This window comes from Rhinolophus ferrumequinum, chromosome 9, assembly GCF_004115265.2.
Source record: "Rhinolophus ferrumequinum isolate MPI-CBG mRhiFer1 chromosome 9, mRhiFer1_v1.p, whole genome shotgun sequence".
NCBI lineage: Eukaryota > Metazoa > Chordata > Mammalia > Chiroptera > Rhinolophidae > Rhinolophus > Rhinolophus ferrumequinum.
In genome coordinates, this window is record NC_046292.1 from 30,202,772 (window position 1) to 30,216,250 (window position 13,479).

Here is a 13,479-nt window from a genome sequence, read left to right on the forward strand (position 1 = left end):
GAAAGGGAACACCCACCTACAACCTAGGAGTGCTAGGATGATTAAATGAGAGTCTGCCTGCACTGGGCATGTAATAGGCTCCAGGGAACAGGTTCCCACTACAGAGCAGAATGGAGACAATGCAAAGCCAAAGAAAGAACCCTGGGGTTTGAGGTCAGGGTTCCTAGCTGTGTGACCTGGGCTTCTGAGCCTTGTTCCGCCTCAGCATAATTCCAGTGGGAACAGCTGGAAGAGTACTTCAAAGGTGAGAAATGGTATGTATAGACAACGGGTTCTTACCTCCACATACTGGAAGCACATGCCCACAATGAAATTTGAAGTCCAGTTGGAGAAGCCAGCAACGGCAATGGCAGCTGGGCGAGGCCCCTGGCTGAAGAGTTCAGCCACAATGAACCATGGGATAGGGCCGGGGCCCACTTCAAAGAAGGCCACGAAGCCAAAGATGGCCACAATGCTCAGATAGGACATCCAGGGCAGCTGCTCCTGTTGAGGACGAGAGAGGGGGGAAAAGTTAGGGCTGTAATGGAGCCTCAGAGGAAATAAACTGCAGATGCAATCCGGGGCAGGGATAAGAGCAGAAGGCCTGGGGCTGATCCTGGATTTGCGGTGTGGCTAGGGTACCCTGCCTTGGGTCTCAGTTTCCTCATCTGAACAAAATGATTTACGTCCTGCATGATGGTTGCGAGCTCCAGTCTACCCTCTGGGAATGATCACGTGCTGTACCTGCAGGAGGTGCTAAGAAGAGATCGGTGTGGTCCCCTGGCTCTGGTTGCGGACCAGTCTGCTTGTGGCAGGAGGAAGAACATTTCTGGGGGTGGGTGTTAGAAAGCTTGTAAGGCACCCAGCTCTGGGTCGGCACAGAGGAAGCCCCAGGCATGTGGTTCTATATATAATCATTCCCCTCGAGGCCACGGTATAAAAGTTAGGGGCTTTGGCTCAGATCCCAGAGCTGCTGCTCGTCACGTGCTGTATGCCGGACCTCAGCAATCACCAGACTTTCTGAGCCTTGGTTCAGCTATAAAACGTGCATACTGGTGATTTCCTTGCACAGAGGTTGGACAAATGAGTGTTTGTGTGTGTGAAGTGCCTGGCACAGGGTTATCACAGAGGTTAGAGTCACGGGTGTGGGGCCAACACCTGAGGTCGATGCCTGAGGTCCTTTTATCTGCTGCCTTACTAACCTCACTGGGACTAGGTTTTCTCACCTGTGAAATGGCACTACTAACTGAACTACACCTTTGAGTCGTAAGCATTGAGTGAGATGAAGGCATGTTTCTACGCCTCTGTGGTAAGGAGGGCAATACTCTCTAGGGCTGTTTGGAAGAAGAATTGAGGCTACTACAGATGAAAACTTTGAAAGGGTTAATATTGGGCAAAGCAACTCCTAGGGAGACAGAACTTGGGGTCTGGAGCTGGAGGTGCTATGGTGAGAAAGCCCCAAGCAGGGGGGAGCCAGTTCAAGGCAGGATGTGAGTGTGTAGAAGGAAACAACCTAAAGAGCCAAAAGTCAGGACCTAGGCCTGGTGGGGGCGTTGCAGAACTAGGGAGAGCAGCACCCCGGCCTTTGGCTGCTGCTGGCCAGGATGGAGCTGAGACAGGCACTTTGGGATCTGAAGCCCATGTGAGCTTGGCACCCAGTCCTGCCACCTCACCCCCCAGAGTGTGGCAACTCACCAGCAGTGCCAGTGCGATGGTCATGAGGATGGCACAGCCTGCCATACCAGCCAGGCCAATGAGGTGCAGGGTCCGCCGGCCAGCTCGTTCCACCACAAACAGCTGTGGGCAGACAGAACGTCAGTGCCACCTCCACCTGGAGCCCCCTCCCCCATCCAGAGGCTCGCCCCTAGAGCTAGGAAAGCCACATGGCACTGCAGAGACCGAGGGGAAGACGGTACCGGTACCGTCTCCTCCCTGGAGTTTGGTTTGGGGGCCACATTCGGAGTAAAGGAAAGACAGCTGGCCCTGAAGCCTCACAGGAGTACAGGAGGTGAGAGCTGGCCCCAGAGAGCCAGACAGCCAAGCACCCTGGCTGTGACCTTGGGCGAGCCATTGTATTTCTGAGCATCAGTGTCATCAGCTGTTGGATGTGAGTAATGAACTTGACAAGTTGTTGAGGATGAAATGAGATAGCACTTAGGGAGCACATGACACATGCCTGGCTCGCGGTAAATGCTGCCATTCAGTCATGAGGCCCTGAGGCCCTGAGCTGGACCCTGGCTGCTGACTGGCGGTGGGCAAGGACACAGGGACTCACCGACACGACTGTGAAGGCTGTGTTGACGATGCCGGAGCCGATGGTGGCATACACAGGCTGCTGCACCCCTGCTTTCTCGAAGATCCTTGTAGAGTAATAGAAAATCTATAGGACAGAGAAGTCGTTGGGGCTCGGCGTGGCCTTGGGCCCTTTCCCTGCCTGTCCCCGTGGGTCTGGGACAGGGGGTGAGTAAAGAATGAAGAGGACACTGCACCACTGAACTTAGGGTTTGGTTCTAAACCAAAGTTTCTCCATTGGTAAGGGCTTGTTTGCTGTTTTAAATTTGGGCTCTGTTCACAGCACGCACTTGACCACAGGCTTTGGCTGGGGCCACAGGAAGTGTGGGTGAGGGGCACTCACAGCGTTGATGCCCGACAGCTGCTGGGACAGCTGCAGCACCACGGCGATGAGGATGGGCTGGCGGTAGGCAGACGAGCGGAACAGCTCTAGGATGGTGACCTTCTTCTCCCGCATCATCTGCCGACTCTCCTCCTTCATCTCCTGCAGGTCTCGGGTCACATCTGCTGTCCCACGCAGCTTCTTCAGCACTGGGGGGTGGGGAGCCAAAGGGAAGGTGGGGGTGGCTCAGAGTGGGAAGAAGGCCGGGGCCAGGGGGTGGGGAGGACGGCAGGGCCCTGCCCGTACCATTCTTGGCTCGGTTCTCCTCGTTGCGATTGATGAGCAGGAAGCGGGGGCTCTCAGGGCAGAAGGGCAGCAGGATACACTGTATCAGGGCCGGGATGAAGATGATGCTCAGCAGCAGGGGCCACAGCTCCTTGTTGCCCATGAGGGAGTCCAGGCCGAACACCTGGGGGAAACAGGGAGGGAGGACGCAGCTGTGAGCGCCCCAGCCCTCACCCCTACTCCCTGTCCCCCCCACCCACTAGCCTTTGCCAGCTTGTGTCCACTGCTGCTTTAGAGAAAGGGCTCTGCTTCTGAGGCTCTGCCACTAACTTGAGGCTAGGGTTTCCAGGCGGGAATTCCCGCCCATTTTTAGGAATTTTTTCCCGCTTTCCCGTCCCCAAATCTCGAGAAAAGTTGTTTGGGAAAGTGGGAAAATCGGCTCTTTGAACCCAGTAATACCCACAATGGGAAATAAACGTACTACTCACAATGTACCTCTTAGACAGTTTTCCTATTTATCACTAGGGTTTCCGGGCAGGAATTCCCACCTGTTCTCGGGAATTTTTTTCGCTTTTCCGTTCCCAAATCCCGAGAAAAGTTGGTCAGGAAATCAAGAAAATCAGCTCCTTGAACCCAGGTGGTTGGTAGTATCAGCTGTCACTTTGTGGAAACGATTCATCGTGGAGAACAGAAAACAGTTTATATCTCGGGATTCGGGAATGGGAAAATGAAAAAAAATCCTGAGAACAGGCGGGAATTCCCACCTGGAAACCCTACTTGAGGCTTAACTTCTCTGAACCTCACTGAGTTGCCTCATTTGTAACACTAATACCTCCCGGCATTCGTGGAGGATAGGACACACGGCTGCTACTCTGCCATAGGACGCTTTAAGGGATGGAAAAGGGAAGCTTTCTGGAGAGAGGGTAGTGTATGTGCAGGCATAAAGACCTACAGGCATGAGTGGGGCCCAGCATGGTGAGGAACCCGGAGGCTTCCCTGCAGCTGGATCCCCAGGTGAGAAGAAAGGCTGAGTGGGCAGGGATGACAAGGGTCAAGTCATCTGGACTTGCTCTCCCCCCGAGGAGGCCCACAGGGAACTGTGAGCGGTGGCGTGTTCTCTGGGGCCTGTGCTAGGCTGTGCCCCACGAGGCTGCCCTTCTCTACAGGGATGTGGAAGGCTGGGTCGGAGGTCTAATCAGGTGTCATCTGGACACACCCCCAAGAGCCACTGAAGCTATGGGCTGGGGGCGGTGCTGCCCCACTCACCTGGGCAATGAGGATGCCGATGACGATGCCCAGCTGGTGCAGGGTGCCCAGCGCCCCTCGAAGGGCTGTCGGGGACACCTCCCCCACATACATGGGCACGAAGCCCGTGGTCAGGCCGCAGTACACACCGATGATGAAACGGCCCAGGATCAGCATCTCAAAGGACTTGCCCAGCTTCGAGAAGCCCATGAGCACAGAGGACATGAAGGCCAGCAGGTTTATCATCAGCATGGAGTTCCGCCTGAGGGTGGGGTCACAGGTCAGATGGTCCCTCAATCCCCCCAGACTCCCCACACCCAACTGGGACTCCCCGGGCAGGGCCAGAAGCCCTTTGCTCACCGGCCAAAGCGATTAACAAAAAGGCCCACCGAGAAGGAGCCAATCATGCCACCTACGGAGAAGATGGCCACGGAGAGGGACCAGAGTGTGGTGAGCGTGGCAGGTGGGATCCCGTCTCCATAGCGGCTGGCCCAAGTCTGGTTGTAGAACTCCTCGATCACCTGCAGGGGGAGAAGCAGCCTGGAGGGCAAGGCCAGGACCCAGTCGTTCCTTTCTCCTGGCACTCATCCCTCAGAAAGGGCCATTTTACCACAGGATGCTGGAGAGAGACCAGCACCTGGCCTGGCCCCAAATTCACTGCATGTTCCTGTGCCAAGTCGCTCCCCTTTCGTGAGGCTTAGTTTTCTTAAGTGACAAACAAGGGGCTGGGCTCCATCTCCTGCTCTCATGCTTCCCCTTGGCATGTTTTGTGGCTTTGCGTATTCAACAGGACTTGCTGGGAACCAACAGCCGAGGACCAGTGGGGGAAGTTCAGGCATGGAGAGGAGAGGTTCAGAGAGACAGTGTCCTTTCCCACTTATCCCTTTCTCCTTAAGGTGCTGAAGGCCCCAACTCCTGTCATCCAGCCCTCTCCCCAGCTCCCCTGCTGGGGAGGAAATACAGCTGGACAGATGGGTTCTGCCCTGGGAGGAAGGAAGAGCAGGCTCACTGACTGCACTCAGGGTCTGGTGTGACCAGCTTGCACACAAACCACGTTCTTGAGACTCACACTGCGCTGTCTGTCCCCTAGGCTCACTTCCTTGTGGCTGGCCTGGAAGTTCCACTTTGAAGGACTTATGGCCTCCTCCCCTCTCCCAGGTGCCCAGCTGGGAGGTAGAGGGAAGGCCAGAACAAGGAAGCAGTTCTAGGAACTGGAGCCACCTGCCCTCGCATAGGCCTGCCCACTAGCCCTGGCCCTACCCAGGGGAGGGCCTGGCCAGATTCCAGGAATGTGACAGGCAGGTGGTACAGGTTCTGCCTGAGCATACACACTCTACTCTCAGGCAACGCAGACACACATCCAGTGCCATGGAACTGGCCAGATCTACCCAGCCACATGTATAGCGGGCACAGGCCCAATGTACCCAGAAACAGCTTCCTGTGTACACAAACCGTCACACACACATATTCATGCTCACATCTGAACGTTCCGGCTTCAGCCAGTCACAACCCTGCATGCCCCCCTGCCCTCACTACTTGCAGCTCAAACTCAACTCCACTCGAACCCAACCCATCCCAGTACCCTTGCCCACAATCATATGGCAAGTTCATGCACACATAGCAGTATGCATCTCTTATACGATCTCCAAAAGCACAGCTCTTGGCCCTCCCTAACCCTCAAGCACCGGGGGTCTAGTGGAAGCAGGCTGTGGCAAGCCACAACTGCCAAAGGGGAAACTGAGGCCAACAGTCCCCTTGAATATGGTGGGCCTGGCCCTATGGTTACAGTAGGTCCCTGGCCACTACCTATCTTTTTCCTGCCCAGTTGCCATGATCTGTCCAAGGTCTGTAGACACCTGACAGAGGCCGGGCTCTAGGGGATTAGGATAGATGGACATGGGGAGGGGTGGAGAGGTGAGGCAGTCCTACTGATCTAGGGAAGCCAGACAGTGGAGAGGTTAGGAACCTGGACACAATCAAGTTCAGATCCCAGCTCTACCACTCATCTCCAGTGTGACTCAGGGCAAATGATCTTTTCTCAAATGATAACATTAGAAACACCTACTGTGTAGTGCTGCAGGGCACTAATGAAACAACAACCTTAGGGTGTTTATATGGTGTCTGGCACCATCGCTGAGCCAAGGGACCCCACCACGTTCCAGTATGGACCCGAGGGATGTGCAGACCACTGACAAAGTCTAACCAAGCCTACATCCCATAATTCAAAATCAAGGCTCCTGCCAGATATCAGTGTAACATCTCTATCTTCGCCCTCCATGGTTACTCTGCCTGGAGGGCCCGCCCTGCCTTACCACGCTGAAACCTTTTGAGATCCAGCTCAAAGGGTCCCAGGAGTCTATCCTCCCTGAGGACAGGGATCTCAGTGGATTCACACCAGGGTCTGTCCCAGAGCTGGTGCCAGAAATGCCTGGTGAGTGAAGGAGGAGTCAATGAAGAAAGGTTTGCTTTTGCGGGGGGGCAGAGAGAGGCAGCTTTCAACAAAACAAAACACAAAGTGCTTGTGTTCTTCAAGGGACAAAACCAAGCCCAGAGGAGGACAGCTTGGGAACAGTCATGCTCCATTTATCAGGCTCTGAGCAGAATAAGCTGTTCTGGACAAGGGAACTGTCCAGATAAATGACACGCACCCCTCTGGGGCCCCCAACTTTCCTGATCCATCATCTGGGTGGAAACCTTTTCTTCCTCCTGTCACTCTCACTTTGCTGCCCTGCTGACCTATATGTGGAACTCCAGGACACTGATGTCCTTGGGGTTCTCTACAGGGGCAAGGAGAGGTATTTGCCCAGATGGCTTTTAATTTTTGCATTGTGCAGTTCTCAGAGTCTTCCTGTGGTTCAGAGACTTGTCCATAGAACTCTCAACATATTGGTTTAAATTTTGCCAAGAACTCAGCTAATGGAACTTGTTTGAATTGGGTGCAATAGATAGGTACTAAGTAAGGGCTTACTACCTACATGAGCTTAAGGATGTAGGCTGAGGTTTGTGTTTTGGCAGTTCAGGTCTTTAAACCTCTTTTCGGGGCTGGCTGGAGACGCTGTGGACCACATTAGAGGTGTTACCGGAGCCTCTCTAGTTAAGTCCCCTGCTTGTGATAACAGGTCAGAGGGACCAAACCTTGTCTATGGCTGGCTCCTCTATGGCTCACGAGCTCCTCTGCTACTCAGACCCCTTTATAGAGGTGAGAAAGGGTGAGCAGGCAGCCACTTTCACCTTGGCCCCAGGCTCACCCATCCCCCCCCCAATCCACTTGCTACCCAAGCTGAGGCTGTACAGTGGACTCCTGCCTCTTGATCTGGCACTGGAGATTTCTGGGAAGAAGCTATGCCCAGTTTTCCATCCCTGCTCTTGGTGTGGGGGCGCTGTGTCCTCTTGCCCCTGGGAGTCTGTGCCTCATGTGGGGCTCAAAGCTGGCTCTTGGCCCAGGAAAGGCAGGGGGATCCCTGACAATCAGAAGAACCTAGGGAGAGGTTCTGGGATCACCGCTTCCACCCACCCAGTTACTGCCCTTAGCACCCATCCTAGCAGTGGCTGGGTGCCCCTCCTTACTGCTCCCCTAACAGGATCCCACAGAACCAATCTCCACAAGGTTACTGGCAACATCCTCGGCCTGGCTCATGTTTGAGGTGAGGTCAGGCGTGTGCCTCTTCTGAGTGCTCCCACCTCACGTGCTCCCATCTCACATGCTTCTCACAAGCCTGGGGGATGCCCTTGATCCTGCCACACCCTCCAGCTAATCAATCACCAAGTCCTTTCCATTCTGCCTCCTAATTTGTCCTACTCTCTACCCATGCAGCACCTGCCCTGGGTCTCACCTGGATTGTGCTCCTGACATTCTCCATCCGCTGAAGCCAGATTCCATTTCCCACAGTTAATTACTCCCCAACATGGCCGTTGGAGCCCTGACCATCAAATGCATAGGCTCAGCCATCTCTCTGCATCTTGGCTCCCCCGTTCCAGCCCATTCCCAACCTGTCCACTCTGCCAAAGGTCTGTGTGAGTGCGTGCGTTCTGGAGGGAAAGAGGGGGTCCTGTCAGTTTGAGGGGGGATTGTCAGGAGTTGAGAGGCTATTTAGAGATCTCTGTCCACTTATCCCCTCATTGAACTAGAGGGCAGTGGCCCACTCGGTGACACTGTAGGGGCCAGCATGGAAAAGCAGGTCGGCTCTGGGTGGCTGAAATCCCTTGAACTGAACGGTTTCTAGTAAAAGGCTATTTCTCACCCCACCAGTTCTCCTGGGGGTGGGAGTGGAAGTCTTGTGTCATGTCTGAGTCCTTAGGAATAACCGCCCTGCCCTGCCCAGGCAACTCTGGATACAGGGCCACACATCTGCCTGTCTACAGGAAGTCCTGACTTCCTCTGTGCCCAGGCAGTGTCTGTAGTGAGGCCTGGCGTGAAGGGAAGCACGCTGCCCGGCATGCAGAATAAGCTGCTACTTGTGTCACCATTGTGCTCTCAAGGACAGAACCACCACTTTCCGAGGAGTATTCAGGACAGGGTTTTCTATTTTCAAACTGCCAGAAGACAAAGCATTACCCTAAGGAATTTATAGCGTAGTCAAGAACCTGAAGGAAAGCTCTGTCCTCAGACTCTGCCTGGCTGCCCAGGGCAGGGGGACCCAGAAGGTCTGCAGAGCCCCAGGATATGCACTTCAGCTCAGGGGCAAGAACAGCTGTTTAGGCTGGAGAGGATGAGATTACCCACCTTACAAAGGTGAGTTCCCTGCGAGACGGGAGCAGACAAGTCACAGTTTAGAGCAGGGATTGGGAAACATTTTATGTAAAAGGCTAGATAGAAAAATACTAGAATCTACAGACCACATATGGCCTTTGTTGCTTATTTTTCTTTTTTCCCCTCCTCTAACCCTCTAAAAATGTAAATAAAAAAGCTTAGCTCACGGGCCATACAAAAACAGGCCGCTGGCTGGATTTGGTCTTCCTGCCAACCTTTGATCTAGAATTCTAGACTACTGCCAAGAGAAGGGTTATGTGTTTGGGAACCTCTGGCTGGTCTCACCATCCTTCCCGGTAGACACTCCTCTAGCCCAGGAGACCTGGGTCTTCTAGTTCATGCTGAGCAGGAATCAGACTTCCCTCACAACCCTCTCTTCTCTCGTGGATGTTACTGAGTGGATGAAGGGGTTAAACAGCCTGCCATGCTTTGAGCTCCAGTTAGGAGGAGGAAAGGGCCAGCTTGTCCAGCTTAGTCCCTCAGTCTGACCTTGACTCCTGTTTCCTGTTCCCTACCTTCCCCTCTCCCACCAGCTTGGACTGCCCCCCAACCCTCAGTCTCCATAGCAACCCTTAGTCATACCCCACAGTCACCTGGTAGTTTACAGCCAGATGCTACAGGTGGGGCTAAACAGATAACCCTGTCCCTTGGGTCCCCTGCTGGGTCCCCCGGGGCCTCTCCCCAGTGCGTGGGGCCCAGGAAACAGATAAGAGCTAGAAGCTGGGCCCCAACCCCACAGCAGAGGATCGGACCACCCAGACTGCTTTTCAGGAAGAGCTCTGACCTGGCTTCTCTCCAAATCCAGGCCAGCCCTTTGTTCTGGCCTCCTCACTGGTCCCTGGCCTCCAGGTTCGCCCCTGCAGACAGAGGGATTTCATCTCCGTGGCAACCCCTGCTCACAGCCTTCCTTGGCTCCCCACCACCCTCAGGATGAAATGTCTCCTCACCTACACGATACCCACATGCTACCTGGGTACCCCACAGCTCAGCATTTTCCTTTGTGCTGCTTCTTTGCCTTTTCCCTGGTAAGATGCTAATCACCTTTCAAGAACTGTCCAAACACTCCTTTGGAAAGCCTTCCTGATAACCACTCCTCCTTCTCTACTGCAGTGGTTCTCAAACAGGGACAGTGTGGCCCCCCAGAGGACATCTAGCAATGTCCGGAGATATTGTTGGTTGTCACACTGGTGGGGTGCTACTGGCATCTAGCTGGCAGAGGCCAGGGGTGCTGCTAGACATCCTACAATGCATGGGGCAGACCCCACAACACCAGAGAACTATCTGGTCCCAATAGTGTTGAGAAAACTCTGCTCTGTGGGCCAGGACCTTCTCCTTACCCCTTTTCTGCTCCCACTGGTCCACATTTCCATCACTACCCTGAGAAGCTCACTACAAGGCACCATGTGCTCCCTTTAGACTAAATTCCAATATGGGTGTGGTCTGATTCATCTCTGTCACTGGGACCCAGCACAGACTGGCGTAGAAAGAGTTGTCACTAATAAACAAGCCATGAATTTGAGGGGCTTAAGAGATGATGTATCTGTGATAGGATGTAATGGTGTTAAGAGACTGTGCAACTATGTGTGGGAAACTGTTAAGATGTCTGCATGACTGAGCTTAACTCAGCTTGAAAGTCAGAGCCAGAGGGACAGCTGGGTAGCATCTGTAGGTGTGTGAAAGGGTGTTTTGGTGCTCATCTGACTGTAGTGTAACAGCCAGTGCTTCTACAGTGGTCAAGGATGCAGACTGGAGCCAGACTCCCTGAATTCAAATCCCTGATCTACCACTTACTGGCTGTGTGTCCTTGGTTTAATTGCTTAACATCTCTGTGCCCCAGTTTCTTATAAAACAGGGATTATAGTGCCTACCTAATAGTGTTATTATAAGGAACAACTGAATTAGGATTTCTACAGCACTGAGAACAATACATAACACACAGTAATGTATTAGTGGAAATGGGGGAAGGGGAGAAGGGAACCAGAACTCTGGATGTAGACAGAGCTAAGGAGAGGCCACCTGGATGTCTGAGCGGCAGGGGGCAGAGGGCTTGGGATGGGAGGCAGGTCTTCAGTACTATCATTCACCAAGTGGGTCATTCTAGGCAAGGCAGACCTTGCCGGCTCTCCAGACCAAGTTCCTCCTTTGTCAAACAAAGAGGGTAACCATCAGGCCTCTTCAGCCCCAACTGTCTGCTTTCTTCTGAGGATGCCTCATTTTCAGAGGTGGCTGACCCTGTCCCTTGGCCAGGAACTCATGGTTTCTAAATGGCCGTTAGTCATTTCTGTTGGCAGCTCAGCCCTATATGATGATCAGGAGGCCCTTGTTCATTTATTCCCTCTCTGTGGTTGGGCTGCCTCCTCTGCCTCTACCTACGCTTCCTCCCTCCTTCCCCAGGGAGATAGGAGGCCTGGCAGGGAGAAATCCTGGGGATGTTGTCCTCACTCACACAGCGTGACGCAAGGAAAGGGCGGTCAGGAGGCAGGAGGCCTGGAGTCCACCTCAGCTCACCACCTCACTGCCCAGGTGACCTCACCTGGCCTTGGTTTCCTCCTTTGTAAGCTTAGCCCCACCCACCTTCTGAAGCAGCGGTGAGGTGAGGAGATAATTAACGGGAGGTGCTTTGTAAACATTTAAGATGCTATTATGATTAATTAATCACTTCCAGGAGAAAGCACCTTGGGGCCTGTTTTATAGAGGAAACCCAGCTTCTGGTAATTAAGAGCACAACTGGCACCCCTACATCAGTAGGGCAGTTTCCTCTGGAAAGCAGGCTAAGCCGGTCAACCCTGCGCAGTTTCCTAAGACAAGTGCTTTTAAACAGACAAGAGCAGTCGGCGTATTCGATGCAGGCAGTTAGCAATTCCGCACTAGGGCCACACTTCATGCCACCGCATCTCTGCACAAGCCGTCCCCATTGCCTGGGACAACTGCCCTCCTTCCCCGTGGGTCTGACTCACCCTTCAAGGTCTAGGGCAGCTGCCAACTCCTTCTCAAAACACTTCCTGTCGCTCCCACCACCGTCACCACAGCCTCAGTCATTCCTTCCTCTTTGCTCCCCTAACACCTTAAGCCCTCCTTTCATTATACTCTGGCTTTTCCCAAGGGGTCTCCCCACCCCCTGGGTACTTGAGTCTTTGGAGGACGGGGACCCAGCTCAGCTCAGACCATGTGTTAGGACCAGGATAGGATGTGCCCGTTGTGCTGACAGCTCTGTTCCTGCCCACTGTTTAGGTCATTACCTGGCATAGTCCTTGTTGAATGAAAAGGGTCGGCAGAACCAAATCACTGCCCTGTCGGCTCTGAGCCGTCCTTTCATCTCTTACTCTGGTGCCGTCTTCTCCCCTCTTCCCATGTTAAATTTATCACTTCTAATCTGCTCCTGCTTGGAAGAATTAAGGCCAGGCTTGTGAGAAGTGTTTGTAAAGTGCAAAAGTAAACAGATTGAGTTCCTGAGTGCGCGCCCCAGGAAACGCCACCAGATTTCAGTGTGTGCGCTATCAATTCTGGCCACGCAGGTCTCTGGCTTCAGTCCTCAGAGGCTGGTTTCTGAAGTGACCTTTGGACAGGTGCCCACAAATGTGCCTATAAATGCTGTTTACAAGCCCAGCTGGGCCCTCCATGCTGCCCTCCCAGCCTTCTAGACACCCTGGGCAGCTGCCCCACCCATCTGCCACAGCAATCCTCATCTTTCACCTGCTTCTGATTAGATAGGCAGCATAAGAACAGGAGAACTTCACTCTGGATACCTGTCCACATCCACAGCCTCAGAAGTACCTTAAGTTCTTTCCAGCCAAATGCCAACCCCTACCTCCTAGAGGAATCCCTCCTCTCCCCTTCTTCACTCTCTCCTCTCTGTTGATTCCTTACAACACGTTTAAAAATGAAGTCTTGATATTAAAAACAAAAAAAATCCTAGCCAGACAACCCCTTTAGTGACCCACCCTTCTTTTCTCCCTTCTAAACCAAGTCCCTTGGAAGGGTTGTATCTACTTTCTCAGTTTCCCTCCCTTTTCAACCACTGCAGGGAGGTTTCTACCCACATGGCTTCCCCAAGTCAGCCTTTGCCACCACTGGCCACTATTGGATCTTTCCCATTCATAAATTTGGGACTGATTTGCGCAGGTCAACCTGTGGGGCTCCTGAGAGCATTCCTTTACTCTGTTCTTCCACCCACGACTTATCGGAGTGCCCCTGAGGCTGGGCAGGCACTGCACGGCCCTGACAACCAAACACCCGTACCCTCAGGTGCTGCCACTCTTCCTCTGTTTAGTGAGATTCTGGTTTCCTGGCTTAGAGGTACCAGCTCTCCCCCTGCCGGGGATCCGCCTCTTCTTCAACGTGGGTGTGCTCTGGGGCTTGACCCTTACTCCTCTCTTTATTCCACAGTCTCTTCTCTCCTGCCACTTAGATATCAGTGACCAGTTAGCAACTTGCCTCCAGCTGGCTACCTGCCTAAGAAACAGATTCCACGTTCAAGTGTTTCCCGGACGTCTCAGGCTGTATTACACCAAACCTCAATTCCTGCATGTCCCATGGGCACCTATTAGCGTCTCCCTACCTGTTCCGGCTCCAGACCCTACATCACGCAAGCCAGAAACCTAGAAGC

At 53.5% G+C, this 13,479-nt stretch overlaps 1 protein-coding gene across 1 annotated transcript in view; it reads right to left on the bottom strand.

The window, feature by feature from the left end:
• The window catches only part of SLC2A1 (solute carrier family 2 member 1), a 29,270-nt gene that overhangs the window by 1,270 nt on the left and 14,521 nt on the right, over positions 1-13,479 (bottom strand). The window contains exons 3-9 of the mRNA XM_033115043.1: positions 4,484-4,644; positions 4,145-4,385; positions 2,900-3,062; positions 2,615-2,802; positions 2,255-2,359; positions 1,675-1,776; positions 280-483 (exon numbers count right to left, since the gene is read on the bottom strand). Coding sequence (XP_032970934.1) covers positions 280-483; positions 1,675-1,776; positions 2,255-2,359; positions 2,615-2,802; positions 2,900-3,062; positions 4,145-4,385; positions 4,484-4,644 — 1,164 coding nt within the window. The remainder of the gene's footprint in view (positions 1-279; positions 484-1,674; positions 1,777-2,254; positions 2,360-2,614; positions 2,803-2,899; positions 3,063-4,144; positions 4,386-4,483; positions 4,645-13,479) is intronic.